Genomic DNA, 16,565 nt, shown 5'->3' with positions numbered 1-16,565 from the left:
GAACACTTTATTGACAGGACAAACACAGCTAGAACAGCCATCCATCCCAAAGTCAAGTGGACAGACTCATAGTGCTCAGTGCTGTGACTGCTGAAGCCTAAGGATCAGGATTAACATCCATTTGTCCTCATCCTTTAGCTTGACTGAAGTAGACTTGTGTTGCAGGGTAGGTTGGTAGATCAGTCTCCATTTCATCCTGTAGCTACTGTGAATAGTTCCCTGTGCTCATCCAGCACTAGGGAGGGCCCTGTGCCCCCACTCAATATGAAAGACTAAAATTTTCCAGAGATAGAGGAGGTAACTGGTAAGATCCATGTGTAGCAGAACTTGAAGACCATGATCTCTGCTTATCACTGATTTCTACACAGGACTTCCCAAAAATTTTATGCTAATGTGGTGTAACTGAGCCAAAATGTCAGCCAGGGTAAACTGAAGTCAAGCCATTGACTCCAGTGGACTTGAGCCACTTTAACCCTAGACAAATCTTTTTGCCTTGTGACACAAGGCAAGACATACTACTACAGTCAGGAAAAGGACTCACACGTTACTGCTGTTGGACACACAGGGCTATATCCAGCTGGAAATATTCATGCATGTGCCAGAGGGAGCAAAAGCCTCCTCTCCTCTGGATCAAGAGGGTGAAGGCTTTCATTTTGGGTGTGAAGATGCCATTGTGTAAACTTTCTCATGACCTCTGGCTGTGCCGCCAGATCCAGGTAGGTACTGGAACCCTTTGTAGGTGTAGCACAAATGTGAATCTGACCCAACATACTAGCTGTTACTTTTTAAAGCGTTTTGAGTTGTCTTCATAGAGATTTCAGAGGGAATCCATGTTCACAGCCCCGCTCTGCATCAGCTGGCAAGCTCAGAGAGGTCAAGGGCTGGCTTCCTCACTGTTGGCCCTATTTGGGGAATAATCACAGAATCAGCTAGGATGGAAAAGACCTTCAAGATCACCAAGTAATGGCAGAGCCCTGTGTAAGAAACTGTTCTTCTCCTATCCCCTTGTTAGAGAGATCACTTTATTCACCAGGGCTGCCAATCCAACACCTTTCAGCAGCAGGAATTCTGTTTAGAATAAAACAATAGACCTGAAGTTGATAATCAGATGCAAATTATGTACCAGTATGCAGAAGACAAAGACAAGATTTGCATAAAATGTTTGTATGACAGTGGCTAAGTTTCCCTAATTTTTTCCCAGAAATATCAAAGCACAGAAAGCAATAATTCCCCACCAGCTCCCCTCCTCGAGCACAGCCTTCAGCCCCCAGTCCTCTGTCTGAGAGCAGAGCAGTTCACCAGAGGTGCCTCTTCCCCTCCCACATGCCGGGGGAGCAGTGTGCTGCAGGCAGGCTCAGGTCAGGCATTATGGCATGGACAGCAGTGTTTGTTTCTTTCCTCAGGAATCTCTTTTCCAGGAGGGGAAGCCATTAGCTAAGAAGGTGAAATGGATTTGCTGCTGCTCTGCTGTATTAACAGAGCTTGTTCAACAACTGCTCTCTGTAGAGCTTAAAATAGTCTTTTGACGATAGGAAACTGCTCACCAGCTCTCTTCCAACAACTCTGCTGACAATGTTTTTGTGTTCTTTCTGCCATACAAAATATTTTTAGATTGGTATTAACCTCGCTGTGCTTATGTGGGTGGATGCATGTATGTGTGTATATTATTACCCTTCATATTAACAATTGCAGAATGTACCTGCTTGATTCACTTTATAAACAGCAGAAATTACTGAGTATCAATTAGCTCCATGCCAAACACAGGGTAGGCTGTGTACCTATGAGGAATGAAGAATCACGGCTAGGATGAATGTGTAATCTTGCATTCATACTTTTGCTTTTAAAATGTAAGAATAAGGTTACAATCTATTTCTGTTTTAAAGTTCCATTTTGGGTCTTCTACAATTTTGTCTTGTGAAGTGTGTTTGGCTTGAAAAAGACCAGGCTGACTCTGAAAGCAAGGGAAAGTATTTGTGAAACAGCTGAAGGAGAGCTTATCAAATGATATTGGAGCAGTAGTTTATTAAAGATTTAACCCCTTTGATATTTTTCTGTTTGTTTACTGTTTGTTCACATCCCTCTAGCTCACAAATATACAGTTTATTGTCCTTCAGATTTTCCATTTCATTAATTCTGGCTGGAGGCTCTAGCAACAGCTGTATTTGAAGAAACTAGATTATAATTGAGAGGAATTATTAATGATTTTGTTGATGCCCTCTACCTTTCTTATTGATTTCAGTGGAAATCATCAGCTTGATAGTATTCCCATGGAGTTGAAATGGGAAGGGGCATATGTGTGAATGTCACCATTCCCTGAAGTTTAGCTGTGTGTGCTAAGAGCACAGTAGAAGTCTGCTCCTGCTTGGGGTGAGTAAGCCATCGTCATTCCCAGCACCCCCCTTTCCAGCCTGGCACAGTGAGATTGCATCATCTGTACTGGGTACAGTTTATAGGGCAGAAGAATTTGTTTTATACGAGATAACCCAATTATCTGCATCCTTTCATTTAAGTGGGAGGCTGTGTTTGCAGCTGTAAGATAATGATTCCAGGCTTATCTTTGCAGATGCGAGTTTCTCTACCTTATTACAGACAGGGCTGGTTTAAGGCACAGGCAAAGGTGGGAGCCTTCCAGGGGCAATCAGCAACCTAGTTTGCCTGGGCTGGAAGAGATGGGGCTGGCGTAGCTACAGCAGGCATCAGCCAACTGTCCAACCTTTCCCCCTGCAAGCTGTGAAGTATCAATGGCATAGAAAAGGAGAAACGCGTCCCAGGAGGGACCGACTCTGCTGCTGTCACACAGCTGAATTTCACATGCCCAAGGGTGAAGAGAAAATCCTTGGGCTGCAAAATTAAATTTTGCCTACCCTGCTGATAAGCCTTGAGCCAACTCTGATTGTACAGGTATCTTCACCTCCTTCTATTTTGACTACAAAGAGAGGCTTATTGAAAGGTTGATTTTGATCCCTGTTAAGAAAAAAATAAAGGAGAAAGACAATAAAATTCCTCTTGCTTCAAGGTTTTAGATTTCACTCTCACTGGCAATACAATATTTTCTGAAAGTGTTAAGTTACTTGAGGAAGAATATTTTGAATGTAAAAACATCTGCATTACCTCCATTTCAATGTTTGCTGCATCTGCCACTTTTTTTGTGACCCTCTCTGAGTCCAACTTAAACAGATTATCCTGCGAAGTCTTAAATAAAGGTAGGTTAGACACTGCTTCTGCAAGAGGCAATTTACTAAATCAGGGATGATAAATGTAGAACTGTGGTTTGAAAATGAAATGTGATTCTCCACCAAGACAAGCAAGGAAAAAAAAGTGCTAATATGAGAAATTTCTATTGGTAATTTCTTGATCGGCCAATGCTCATTTTCCAGAGAGACAGACATCTCTTTGTTCCTGTAAAATATTATTTCTCACCCATCTTCCATCAAAATGTCTGTTGTTTTCAGGGGCTCAGAGGTACTTCTTCCAGACATGGTGAATGAGGAAGAGTACTTATCACATCACCTCACACAGGTGATGCATCTCCTGCACCCAAACAGGATGTTTGGAGAGGGGATGAGCTCACACCCTGCCAGCTGAGGTGATTAAACTCCATGTGATCCCCAAGACCAAGTATGCACAGGGCAGCTGGACCGGTAGAGGGAGGCATGTTTCACCCTCTTCTTCACCTTCCTATCAGCCCCTCCAATGCCTCCAGCTTCCTGCAAAGGCAGGACTGTAAGGGAATTCTGGCAGGGCGTGAAGCAAGTGAGGGGTTGCCAAAAGCTGGGATGGAGAAAAGTAAGGGCTGACTGGGCAGAAACAAGGAGCAGAGCTGCCGGGTACCGGGGTCCCTGCCCAGACTCCCCTCCCAAACCTGTCCCAACCCTGCCCATGGCCCAGGACCACATTCCAGCCCAGCCCAGAGCCATCAGTGCCTGCTCCAGTGATGCTGCAGCAGTGCCACCTTACATGCTGGCTTTCTCCAAGTTTTGGCTGTCCACTTGCCCCCACCATCTTTCCAGCAGTCCTTGCTTCTCTTCCCATGCTTCAAGATGCCACAGTGTCCCTCTTTTATCCCCTCCACTGGCCATTTCTCACCCCCTCCTTTCTCTACCTGCCCCCATTAGGTCTTGAGTCAGTCCTGCCCTGGCTTCCCACTGGCTTCTCCCTTTCTCCTGGATCTTGCTGGTTCCCCCAGTCCCTCCTGAAGCTGGAGTGGAGACATGGCTCCCATCTTCCTCAGTCCTGATGCCAGAGACCAGGAAAAATCAGAGGGGGGAAATCAGAGGCATTTATTCTTCAGTGCCAGTGTCATATGCAATGAAACCTTCCAGCAAGACAGATACTGTAGTTACCTGCAAATCTGAAGGCTACTGAACAGCTGTAAATCCGATCCCAAATGCGTATTGTTCCCTCAGAATACTGGTTTGTGCACCCTGATGGAATATGGTACTGCTCTGCATGAAATACAAATGAATGGTTTATTATTGGCTTCTCAGAAATCAGGACTTGAGGTTGTTCCTTACAATGTGCTCTGATTAGAACAGGAGGTCAGACCAGCAGTGTTTCCTTCTGTCTCTGTTATCTAGGAATGATTTGGTCTGTATAAAAATTATGCTATTTTCCTGCTTGACTTTGCTAATACGGAAGTCTGCCGCTGTTACTCAAAAACCTCATCTGGTTTTCCTGGGGAAGTTTGAATGCAAGGGCTGATTTGGCAAGAAGAATCGCTTCACCCTTCATGAAAACACAGCCACCTGGGGAGCTGCATGGAGAAACTTCTCTGGAAACCCACGAGATGAGTGTGCAATGCTTGAGACACAAGGGGATGTGCATGAAAACACTGCAGCACCTGGTGAGCTCCTAGAGGGAGGTTTCAACAGAGGGGATTACATTTCCAAGGTTTAAGAAAGTGCTGCCTCTACAATAGGTAAGCCAAGCTTTATCTTGACTCCAGTGGCCCCGTATTTTGCTTTACATCAGGTTGACACTCTGTGTTATATTCCTTCCCCTTTATGAGATACTCAGCAATGGTGTGTGGTAGAGCTGGTTGCTCCCAATATCTTCATGGCCCAGTGCGAGGTCACCCGTCAGGCACATGTGCCCAGCACATCACTCTGGAAGCAGCAATAGCCATGGCCATCAGAGTCCCTGGCTCTAGTATCAGGCTAGTATGATTAGCTCTTTTTCTCTTTCTTCTGCAGTCTAGATGTGACTGAGAAATCAATCAAACTTCAACCTCTGCCAGCCTAAAAAGGGTGGAGGAGGTGGAGATTCCCAGCAGGTTGTATGATCTGTTGTTTTTCCTCTGGTCTGAAAGACAGGGAGAGGAGAAATGTCTTTGCTCCACATTCCCGCTAGCTTTCTTGGCATGATGAGCTAGCCAGCTAATAAGCAAGTAATTATACATTGGAGTATACAGTTCAGTGGCAACACCATCTGTCTGCAGCAGCACTGAGAAATGAGGGAAGAAAGTACTGTTCCAGCTCTGCTCGTGTCCCTGCCTCACTGTCAGAGTTTGGGTGAGTCACACCTCGACTTTGTGTTTCATCCCCTCCCCCTCAACCAAGGATTCTCGGTTTTGATCAGGGGTGCAATTCACGACTGAGACAGCTATGCCAGCAAAACCCGCCTATGTGAGTGCAGATTTGTTTGTTGCTCTGCTTGGCAGCAGTGGGGAGATGGGTGACTCTGGCAAGAACAGCTCTGATGGTGAACTGTGCCTCTCCACCAGCAGTACTTCAGTGCTGCATGGCACCTGTACACCTGGATCATGTCCCTAGGTAGCCCCAGCCACCGCTTTTCTAAAATGATTAGAGCAGCTCAAACAAAAAACACGTTGGAAAATGCAGTTTGTGTTTCTATAATTTCCTCCCAGTAGGGATTTTCTGTTAATTCCTTGTATGTACCATCTCGTATTACTTAGTTTTACAATAATGGCCCTTCTAACTCTGGTCTGCTAGAGAATCGTGTTATAAATAGCCATGGTAAGTTTAAACAGAGTATTTCACCATGGGTTTTCTAAAATAGATCAAGGGGAAAGACAAGGATGCCACTGTGCCTTGAGGATGTGAATGTATTTAAGCATAGAGGAAACACAGAATTTTGTTTTGGACCCACCCCAAAGATAAGGAGGGAGCAGTAACCCTTGGGGGAAGGGGTGTTTTAAAGCATCCATTCAGCAGGCACGATTCCAAATGTTTTCTCTTCTTTGCACATCTAGATTTGTGCGAAGGATTGTTCAGATACTTTGACTTGAACGGATGGTTTGTTAAAAATGTAGCTGTAGTGCCACTGGACGGGAGGGGAGAGGATGTGTGTGTGTGTGTCTACATACAGGTTCACGCAAAAACGAAAATCATTGGATTCTTGAGTTGAGTGTTCCAGCAGTGGCCAACATCTGAAAACGAAGAGGCAAAAGTAACTTGTAGGGGTAGCTCATAGACTATATATAGCATCCAAATTAGAAACTACTTCTGTGCAAGTTAACTGTACAGGCTTCATTCTCAAACTCATCTGAGGAGCCAAGCCTTGAGGGCTAGTTTTGCACCATGGGCTAGACTTGGATCACGAGAACACAGTGGCTTTTGGATTAAGTTAGGGAGGCCAACTATACCTGGTTTTTTACATTCCACATTTCTCTTGCCACTTGGAATTCAGGCATCCAAGTTTCCTTACAGTCATACAGGGTCAAAACACTGAGATGAAATAGCATATATGCAAGTAGTATCTGTGGACAGGATGCTGGGGAACGTAAATGAGGGCTGCGAGACCCAGGCTCCTAGCAGACGAACTGAGAGTGTTCTCCCTCATGGAGGTAAGACCTGCAGCACCCTCTCCCTTCAGAACCTGACAAGCCCACAGGCCCAAAGCAGGAAAGTTCAATGGCACTGGGACATCCATTGCTCAGTGGGGCAGCTCCTTGCCTTTTCTTCTTAAGCCTGGAAACCCTCTGATGGATTCATCTGCCACTCTGGGCTATAGGTACAAACAGAGTAAGGTGCGACAGTGAAACAGGCCATAAAAGTTACTTTGAACTAGAACACAAGTGTCCACATCCAGCTTTCAGTAGCTCTGGAGGATATCCGTACACTGGGGCCACTATACTTCCAACAAGAGCTCTAGCCCCAGGATTTCCAAAACTCAGGTTGAAGCTGTGCTATTTATAATGCTCCTGGAAGGAGTCTGGGGAGAGGGAAGATGGGTCAAGCCAGGAGAGAGGATTTATGGTAATGAAAGGAAATAGTGATCAGTTGGAGAGCTGCTGAAAAGAGCAGGAGGAAGCCTCCACTGGGGAACTGGGCTGATTCAGATCTCTCCAGTCAAAACAACCGTCAATGCTCAGGTGAGCCAGGGACTGCATGCTCATTCTCCTGGGCAAAACAAGCCCATACCAGTAAAGGTCTGACTGCCCAAGCTGTTTGGATGGTGGCAGTGCACATAGGCTTCCAACAGATTTGGATTTCTAATTTTTTTGTGGTCATGTTACAGCAAGAGGCTGATGGAGAGCTGCACCACTGACCAACAATGTATGGTTCCCCAGAGAGCAGTGGAGCTGCTTCAAGCGTTGAACTGCATGCTCTTTTCTGCAGCCTGCCTGGCACACTGTTGAATCTTTCTGTAACCATCTCTCTCAACTCCTGTGGTCAGGATCAATAGCAAAGGGAGACTGGCAGAAAAATAGTTTTCTCTGCAGCCTCCTTTTTACATCCAAAACACAGATGCTCACCTTTCTGAAGTGAGGGTGGCTCCATCTGGGGACAACAGGGACTGAGGAACTTCTCGTGTGTAATTTTAAGTCAATGTGTTGGTAGTAAATCATCTTCCCAAAACCAGGTGTGGGCACTGGCAATTGAAGTGAGGAGGTACCAGCTGGAGGTTTTCTCACCAACAAGAGGTCTCGGGGCATGTGAGCCCACAGCCTTACCTGAGTGCTCCCACAAAAGTGACTCTGCATGGTTGCTTCCTCCCCATGTCAGTCTATGTGAGACATTATGTGGACTCTGTGGATAAAGGCTGTCTCCACCAAGGTCTAAACAGCAAGCCCCCATCTGAGAGTTGTCCTATGCAGATTTTACTTTTGACTCATGTCAATCAATCATCTCCATGCTGTGAGCTGTGTTTAAAACCTCTCAAGGGAAATTCAAGTAGCACAGTCTCCTGGGAGTACTGACAACTGCTTCAAACACAACCCTCTGGCTGAAGGTATCTGTTTCAGGAGTAGCTCCTTTACCCTCCCCAGCACCACCACCTCCACCACAGGGCAGAGATCACACATTTCAGATCATCTGCCTGGAACTGGCAAAATCTGCAATCAATGCACCCTTTGCTGGCAGTGGCAGAGAGCAAGAACAGGGAAGGATCATGCCCAAACCCTTTGCATCTGATCTCTGTGAAAAATCATCCCTTTCCAGTGCACTCTGGGAGACATGTGCTCAGACAGGGGGGCTGAAGCAATGAAAGGAAGTGAAAGAAAGGGAGAACAAGTTCCTTTAACCAGCACCAGCTTGACATTTTTTTTAACTCACTTTTTACACATGAAAGGGAGGGTGGGAAAGCAGAAGAAAGCATGAATGCAGGAGGAGAAGGAGGCAGAGAGGAAAAAAAGATCAAAGAAAGGGTGAAACAGGAAAAAGATGCTCCCAGTGATGCTGAGACACTTGTCTGTGCCCCTATACCAGCCCCAATCTGTCCTAAAGCAAAATAACAGCAGGATCTCTGGCAAACTAGAAATATAGGCTAAAAAGCATAGAGATTGGTAGAAAATGTTGAGTTAAAAGCCCATAGACATAGCGCACAAGAAGTGGGATGTTGTGTGTGTATGTATGAGCATTCGAGTTGAGGAAAGACAAATGGCCACATGTTGAGATCACAGGGGTGAGGGGTTGCAATGGTTTTCCCATAAGCCTGAAGCAGGGAACGGATGTTTTTCAAAGCATAATTGGGTAAAGGCAGGAATAGCAAAACCCCATACAATAACAACCAGCTGCCAGAAATCCAGCATGGCCCTGAAACTGGCTGCATCAGGGAAGTGCAGGGAGGAAGGGTGGTAAAGCTGAGGCAGGATGAGTACCTTGGGTGAGGAATAGAGATGGACTCCTTCTTCATCACTCCTTTCAGTACCAAACACTCTCTGTGGTGAGGAGAGCTAATCAAAAAGCCAGAGAATACACAAGAGGCTCACAGGTACCACTAGTGTTGTAAAATGCATCTGGGAAGAAAGCAAGCACAGCATAGGTGTATTCCCTGGAGTGGAGATGAGGAGAATTGAGGACAGCAAAGCAGAGCCTTTGGGATTTATAGCCCTATCTTGGCATGCTTCATACTGCAAGCAGGAGATACCCAGGAGGTTTTGGGACAGTAGCAGCACCAGTCTAGCGCTAAGGATGTGGGAAGCACTGCTGTAGACTAGGAGGACTTTTTTCCCCAAAGAGATGCTGATTCCAGCACTTCATAATGACAGTTTAACTGCATCCTGACACTGCAGCTTCACCCATTCTTTCCTATCTTCCTGTAGCTTGTGCTTTGCAGAGTACTCGGTGCTGTTACCCCTAGTTTGTTTATGGCAGTGAGACAGGGCTCCCCCTCCCTACACTCCCTGCTTTCCCTTGCCTTTCCCAGTTCCCTTTCTTTGTCTTGCTGCCCTACCTCACTGCCTCAGGCCAGACACTTGCGCCTGTGATGTGCTGTTGCAGAGCCTATCCCAGCTCAGCTCCTCAATACAGACCTGCAGTTAGAGTTTCCTTGTTTTCTCATCTCCCTGCTAACATCTCTGCTGCAGCACTAGAGAGTCCTCTGGCTTTCCTCTACTGAACTCTCACCTCTCTTGCAGCATTTGGAGTCACCCTGGCTTACCCATTGCTTTTAAGGTTCCCCATTGTGTTCCTTTCCCCTCCTTATTTTCTATTTCTACTCCCTTTTAGTAAGCTATAGGAAGGGAAATGCTTCAGCAAAGCTTCCAGTTGGGCTCTACGCACTTCCATATGTGTGTGTAGGGAGAGAAGGGAGGAAGAGGTCGAACTTCAGGGATCCCAGAGACATTCTTGGATATGGTGCTGAGAAGAAAATAACAGGAATGAGGTGACAGAAATGTCAGGCCACAAGCTCAAGAAATCACTGGGGCCCAGAGATAGCTGCATCATCCCAGGAAAGAAATAAATGACAGACTGCACCAGACTATAGCATGAAAACATCGACACAAAGAGAATTATGTTCTTGCAACTGGACCTTGGCCTCCCACAGCTCTTCAATCGTCTCTTGCCTGGAGACATTGTGCTGTATATGATTTGCTCTCTTTGAACACCACATCTGTCCCAGCGACTGTCTACCTCTTAACATAGCTGTGAAATATAGGTGATGTAGTATGTATAAATATTTCAAAGAGACAGGGCTCATTTGACAAGTGGGGTCTTTAGAAGCGGCCAGATACACTGATTCCCAGCCAGAAAGATGGGACAAATACGTTCTGTGGAAACAGACTAGGAGGAGGAAAGACATGCTTCATCTTTGCTTTTTGACAAGTGGAATCACTACAGAGCACGGTTTCCTTATGACAAGTATCTACCTGCTTAGCAAGTGTACATAGGACTGCTGGCTTGCTGTCACCCATTGGAAACACCACAGTTCTGAAGGTTAGGATTTATTAGGCCTCAACCAATAATTAATTACCTTATTTAGCAAATGCAGTTACGTACTTGGGGTTTGGCAGTAATTTTTTCCACTCAGAATATACTTTGACAGTTTACTTTGAAATTCATTTTCATAAGCATTTGTGCCAGTGAAACATGAGCCTGTGCATTGAATGTTAACACAAAAAGGGGTGTGAAGTGCATATTTTGGGGATTTTTTTAGACTCATTATCCAGGTATGTAACACATAGTCATTCAAACTTTGAGGCACTATTCCACAATCTAATGAGAATCCCTGAAAAAAAACCCAACAAAATGGCAAGGCTACAAAATGCCCCATAAATATCCTTATTTCAGAATTATGAGAAGACAGGATTCATATCTCCATGCTTTTTTGCCTTTTTTTTTTTTTTTTTTTTAATCACTATGAAGTTTCCTGGATCTGCAAACATCTCTTCATCTCATTTCCTTGTGTTGCTTTCAGCTTGCTTCATGCAGATGTGGACAATTACAATTTGTCTCATCATCATCATCAGGTCCTGCTTCTCCCCATGCCCTGGTAATGGTGCTGCTCCACTTGTCCTCCCAGTGCTGGCCACCTCCTTCTACCTCTATGCCCTTTATTAATGTTGCCACCACCACTGCGGGAGGGATTAAATCCTTCTCAGATGAAGGTTTGTGGTATTAAAAATAAACTTGCTCACATCAGGTGCTTTCATAAGTGCACCTGCTCCATGCCGTCATCTTGGGAAAGGACACCTCAGAGAGACGCAGTTTCTTGGCAAATGTTCTCTTAGCGGGGGGGGAGAGGACAATAAAATATAAATGGAAAAAAACCACCAACAATCTAACAAAGCAGTCCTATACTGACGACATGCTGACAAGTGAGGGAATAGGGTCCAGTGTGAGACCCACCTTCCTTGCCTCTCGCAGGGGGGGATGCTGGCCCTTGGGGGAAGCTGCCCTGTCCGCAAAGCCGTAAAGCTGCTTTTCTCCTGGTACATGCTATTGCTTTCCTCTCCCGCTGAGCACCGCTTACAGTAGGAATAACCGCTTACTAATTAGCGGCTATATCTATTAATTGCTTGTTTGTTAGAGCATGACTGAGCAACCAGCCGCTCCATGGGCCATCTATCTCTCAATATTGTTATTATTATTTTTTTAATTATATTTTTATCCAGGGAGTGACTTGTTCACACGGTGACTCGGTGCCTCTTCCCCTCCGCTTTCTTTTCGGGTACAGCTCCCGCCGGCAGTCCCCGTGGCGAGTGGCCATCCATGCAGAGCCGCGAGGCACCGCGCTGCGGAGCAGCACCGTGAGCGGTGTGCGGCCGCCGAGCCCACGCGTGGCCGGAGCAGCATTTTATCTATCTCCCAGCAAAGCAGATGGAGGTAGGGATGGCGAAGCATTGCTCCGCACCGGCGCTCTCAGTGCCGGTGGTGATGACCGGGGCGGTCGCGCAGCATCTCCTTCCTCCTCCCGGCCGGAGATCTCCCCCGCGGGCCCTGCGCGGCGGGGAGGGGAAAGCGCAGCTTCCCCGCTCCGGGTTTTATGGACGAGCATCAGCACAGCCCCCCCGGTACCGCCGATTCCCGCAGCCAGGCACCGGGCTGGAGGCCCGCACAGCACCCCCGCCGCACTTAGCCCCCCGACCCGCCGCTCCCGAGCAGCATGCGCAAGGCAGCCCCCCCACCCTGCAACCTACCTGAGGGAGAGGCCAAAAACTTTGCTGGCATCAGCCAGCGCCGGCACAGGAGACCCCCCGGGCAATCTGCGCTCTTTTCCCCCACTCCCGAACTCGCTGCCCGTACAAGCCAGGAGGTGTCCCCAGTCCCCGCCGCCCCTGGGCTTTCCGCATCTCAGGTCCCACCCGGGAGAAGCCGACCTTGCCGCGACTGTCCTGAGAATTAAGGGACCCCGGGCTGACGGCTGAGCTCTCTGCCCGAAGCAAGCCCCTTTTTCTCCCCAGCCCTGCGGTGCTGTCTCTAATTGGGCCGGGGCGAGAGGAGGCTCGCAGAATTGGGCAGGAGGCAGGGCTCTGCCAAGCACGGCTGCTTTAATTGGCTCCCTTTTTCTTTTTTTTAACTGAAGAGGGATGAAATGGTGAAGAGGGGAGGGGAAAACCTGGAAAGGCAAAGGGGAGGAAATCACGGCGCGCCCGGCAGAGCGACAGGCAGGGACGGTGAGGCAGCCGTGGGCCCGCCCGGCCGGTGGGGCAGTAGCGAAGCCGTGCGGGGGCCGGCGGAGCGGAGCGCCCCCGGGCTGGCCGGGGAGCGGTGACGCGCCAGGCAACTTTTACAGGAGACTTTGGTGCTTCGGGGAAAGGCAGTGGGGCAGGGACCTGCCAAGCGGTTTCCAGCCAGCGTCTGGCAGGAGTAACCTAACTTTCTGTAGCTTCTTGTCCCTCCTCGGCGGCCCCTCCCAGCTGCGGCCCCTGTTAGTTCCCACCGGGAGCTCCGGCAGCCGCGTCGACGCGCGGACCCCTCCAGAGTCACAAATCATCTGCGAGGCGGGAGGAGCAGGCAAGCAGCGGAGGCGAAGCACCCACCCGAAACCGGCACACAACATAAGAGAAAGTTTTGAAGGGAGAAGGACCTGTCAGGCTGGGGAGGAGGCGAAGAGAGCCGGGCTGAGCCGCAGGCGGAGCGAGGGTGCGTGCTCTGGCTGCTCCTCGCTTGCTTCTCCCTTCAGGCTGGCTGGGGCGATGCAGTGCAGCTGGGGGAGCTCTTGGGAGCCGATCTAAAAGGAAAAAAAAAACCTTCTTGGATTTGATTAATTACAACAATCCCCTCCCCAGAAGATCAGGAAAAGAGGAGAGAGCATCACCTATCCCTCCCTCCGCCTTTCAGCAACTGGGTCCTACCCCCACCCTTCCTTCCCCCCCCCTTTTTCTCCACCTCCTTCTCCTTGTTTCTCTTGGGGCTGTGGCCAGAGCCTTGTCGGGAGGAGGAAGGGTGAGGACTCTCCCAAGTTGGCAGCACTTCGAGCAGCGCTCGGCGGCTCCCACCGGACAGAGAACCCCCCTTTCCCGCAGGGGCCGGGGACAGCCGGGCTCCGCTCTTGCCCCTGCCCAGTGCCCTGGGCTGGCCTCTCCGCGCACCCCGCGGGCGGGCGCGGCTGCCCGTTTTCCTGGAGACCCTTGAGCAACCTGGCGAAGGGAAGCGGGAAGCAGCGCTCCGCTTTCCTGCCCTCCTCGCTGCCTCCTTCCCTCGCTCCCTACATTTTTTTTTTTATTTTCATTTTCCTTCCTTTTTATTTTTTTTTTTTTTAATCCATCCTCAGGCGGCCCTGGTGGGGGGTGGTTCGGGGGGTCCCTCCCGGTTCCTCCCTCCGCCCGAGGGGCGCCGGTGCCGGGCGCATGGGGCGGCGTTCCGGGAGGCTTTCGTCTGCTCCTCGCTCCCCCGCCGGATGCTGCCTGGGCTGTTTTGACTGCTTTTCTTCGCCGGCGATGAAGGCTCTGCCTTGAAGATGGAGACGATCTGGGTTTTATTCTTGTCTCTGGTGCCGGTGTACAGCAGGGGACAAGGGGTTTACGGTAAGAGACGTTGTCGCGGTCGCCGTTTGGGGAGGTGAGGGGAGGGCGCAGACAGCGGCGGTGGGATCAAAGTTAAAAAGCACCTGCAGGAGAAAGTAAATGATGCCGGCGAAGCTCGTCGCAGCCTGAGCGGAGAGATTTATGCAGCAATAGGGCTTCCAGCGCCTGTAGCCACTTCATAATTCCTCGCCGTAACCTCTGGCCACTGCCGGTGTAGGAACCCGCCGAGGTGTCGCGCCGGGAGCCGGGGCTGCGAGAGCTGCCGCGGGCGGGAGCGACCCCCGGGCCCGGCCCTGTCCCTTGGGGACGCCTCGCTGATGTCGGCGTGCGAAAGGCGGCGGCGCGGCGCTGGGAGCACTCCGAGTTGCAGTTTCTTCGGGGCAGGGGGGGATGGAGCATCCCCTCCCCGCGCAGCCCTTGCGGGCTTGCTTCCTTGCAGGAGCACCGCAAGGGGAAGCACAGCGAAGGGCGGCCGCCGCTGTCTCGCCTGGGCTCGGTGCCGGGGGTCTCCCTTGCTGCCGGGGCCAGCCCGCTCCCGGGTCTGACTGGCTCGGCTCTCCCCGCCCGCGGCACGGCGATCCCCGCCGGGCTCCCTCCCCTCCCGGGGTGAGAGGGCTGAAGCTGCTTTTGCACCCTGTTGAACTTTGCTACCTATTTTCTTCTTCGGATTGTGTGTGTGTGTTGGGGGTGCTGGTCTGTGGCAGAGCTGATGTCGAGCTGCTTGGCTTTTTTTCTGTTTTTATCATCATCATCATTATTGTTATGGTGCTTACTTCCTTTCCTTGCCTGCAGGCAGGGTGGCAAATGGCAACCTCGCGGGCCCCCCCCCCCCCCCCGCCATGAGAGGTCGGCTCCCATTGCCCCCCAGCTTCCGAGGGCAGCAGAGGCTGGGGACGGCACCCCGTGCCCCCGCTGAGCACAAGCCCTGGTGGAGGGAACAGCCGGGATTCACTTTAGCCAGCGGCACAGCCTCCCCTTCCCTCTGCCAGCCCTCTCTTGATTCTTGCTTTACAAGATCTGCATTTCCAATACACTGGGAAAAAATAAATAAAAGCAACTCACAAGACTTGCCTCTTATAACAAGCCGGCTTTATCTTGGCTTACAACTCAGTTGTGCGTTGCTGTAAAGTCCTTCTGGAAGGCATGCCTCTGCCTCCAACAAGCCAAGCTCTCTGAGCTCTAAAGAGAGACCCCAGTGAGAGAATCCAGCCGCCCCCCCCCCCCCCCGCTCCCCCTTTTTTAACAGCACGCAGCCAGTCTCTTGTGTGAGCTCTGGCAAAGATCAGTTCAGTCTCACTGACTATGGGTAAGTCTTTGTAGGTCACTTTTTAATGATGTATTTCTTTAATGGAAACAATTCCTCCTTTCTCTGTGAGGGCTGGGATGTTAATTTGAGTTTGGGTCTGTTTTGTAAAATAACCATTTTAAAGAGAGGTTGTTTATCTTCCTTTTTTTTCTTTCTTTCTTCCTCCCAGTATATGTGTTTTCTCCCAGTCTGCATGTCCAGAGGAAAATTGTAGGACCCTCTGAAGGCTGGAAAGATGAGAAGTAGAATGAGTTTGTGGTACAGAAGCCTGGTCAGGGCAGGTTATTTAATCCTTTAAAACAGGTAATCTGCTTGTAGCTGAACTTCTGTTATTGTGTTTTAGTGTAGTCGCTCCTGAGTAGCTGTCACTTGCTGTAGAAGACCCTCTCTGCTCAGCATCGCAGCAAGAGAGACAGAGCTTAGAAGCAAGAGGGATGAAGCTTAAACTCGGTTTTGGTTAAATGTGCTTTAGAAGGTTGCCTGTTGTGTTTTTTCATCCACTTCAATGAACTTGCATTTGATAGAGTTGCTGCTAAATTAGATCTTCAGAATAACTTACTAATGTTTTTGTCTTTTTCTCTCAGAGAGAGATTGGAGAAGCTGTATACAAAAGAAAGCACAGATACAGACATGCACTAAGAGGAAAGCATCCTTTTAAGCCAAAATGGTACACTACTTCTATCTATTCTCCTATTTAACTACACAAAGGAGAAACCCAGTCTCTTCCTTCCTCTCCTCTCCCCTCCCTTACCTATTCAAACTATCTGTTGAGACCATCAGGAGCCTTAACACGCAATTGTGGCTGAGTGCAGCCCAGAGCAGTGTCTTGTGGAATCAGCACACTGCAACTTCTATGGTGACTAATAGTTTTCATATTGTCTTCCCCAATCCTGCCTTCAGTCCACTGCTCTGCACTAATTTAATGCCTTGTGCAGCCAGTGCTCTTTGCTTGGATGTGAGATTGCTGTTATTGATGGCTTGAGCAGGGCCAGATTGATACTGTTTTATTTGCAAGGATAAATAAATCAGGATTAGAAACTAGTCCTTCTACCCCCCTCGACTTTGGTTTGTCCTAAATGTTAGTGTCTTGCCATAGCTTTAAGCTCT

General features: G+C 49.0%; 2 protein-coding genes across 3 annotated transcripts in view; one reads left to right on the top strand and one right to left on the bottom strand.

Annotated features, from left to right (window-relative positions):
* Window positions 1-5,627: 5,627 nt before the first annotated feature.
* LOC115613577 (collagen alpha-1(I) chain-like) lies at window positions 5,628-14,634 on the bottom strand. 2 transcript variants are annotated; one of them, XR_003993443.1, is made up of 4 exons: window positions 14,236-14,634; window positions 13,515-14,115; window positions 13,213-13,356; window positions 5,628-6,388 (listed from the first exon to the last, which is right to left on the bottom strand). XR_003993443.1 is itself a non-coding variant. In XM_030499213.1 (3 exons), the coding sequence occupies exons 1-3, from the start codon at window positions 14,549-14,551 to the stop codon at window positions 13,305-13,307; spliced, it is 969 nt and encodes a 322-aa protein (XP_030355073.1). In that variant the 5' UTR covers window positions 14,552-14,634; the 3' UTR covers window positions 10,615-13,304. The 2 variants fall into 2 exon arrangements, 1 of the variants encoding a protein (XP_030355073.1); XM_030499213.1 differs by lacking the exon at window positions 5,628-6,388 and having other exon boundaries at window positions 10,615-13,356.
* MDGA1 (MAM domain containing glycosylphosphatidylinositol anchor 1) overlaps window positions 13,950-16,565 on the top strand; it is a 147,540-nt gene continuing 144,924 nt past the window's right edge. The window contains exon 1 of the mRNA XM_030499210.1: window positions 13,950-14,152. Coding sequence (XP_030355070.1) covers window positions 14,086-14,152 — 67 coding nt within the window. The 5' untranslated portion in view covers window positions 13,950-14,085. The remainder of the gene's footprint in view (window positions 14,153-16,565) is intronic.

Source organism: Strigops habroptila, chromosome 10 (genome assembly GCF_004027225.2).
Source record: "Strigops habroptila isolate Jane chromosome 10, bStrHab1.2.pri, whole genome shotgun sequence".
NCBI classification, from domain to species: domain Eukaryota; kingdom Metazoa; phylum Chordata; class Aves; order Psittaciformes; family Psittacidae; genus Strigops; species Strigops habroptila.
The sequence above is the reverse complement of the archived record's forward strand: the minus strand, read 5'-3'. Positions and strand labels throughout refer to the sequence as shown.

Bases quoted from the DNA above. Each gene is read 5' to 3' on its own strand.
- LOC115613577 (XM_030499213.1), bottom strand. From the start codon at position 14,551: ATGCTCCATCCCCCCCTGCCCCGAAGAAACTGCAACTCGGAGTGCTCC. The intron at 14,116-14,235 runs GTGCTTTTTAAC...CACCGGCACCAG, and splicing joins TCATTTACTTTCTCCTGCAG to AGACAAGAATAAAACCCAGA. The intron at 13,357-13,514 runs GTGGAGAAAAAG...TTTTCCTTTTAG, and splicing joins AGAGAAACAAGGAGAAGGAG to ATCGGCTCCCAAGAGCTCCC.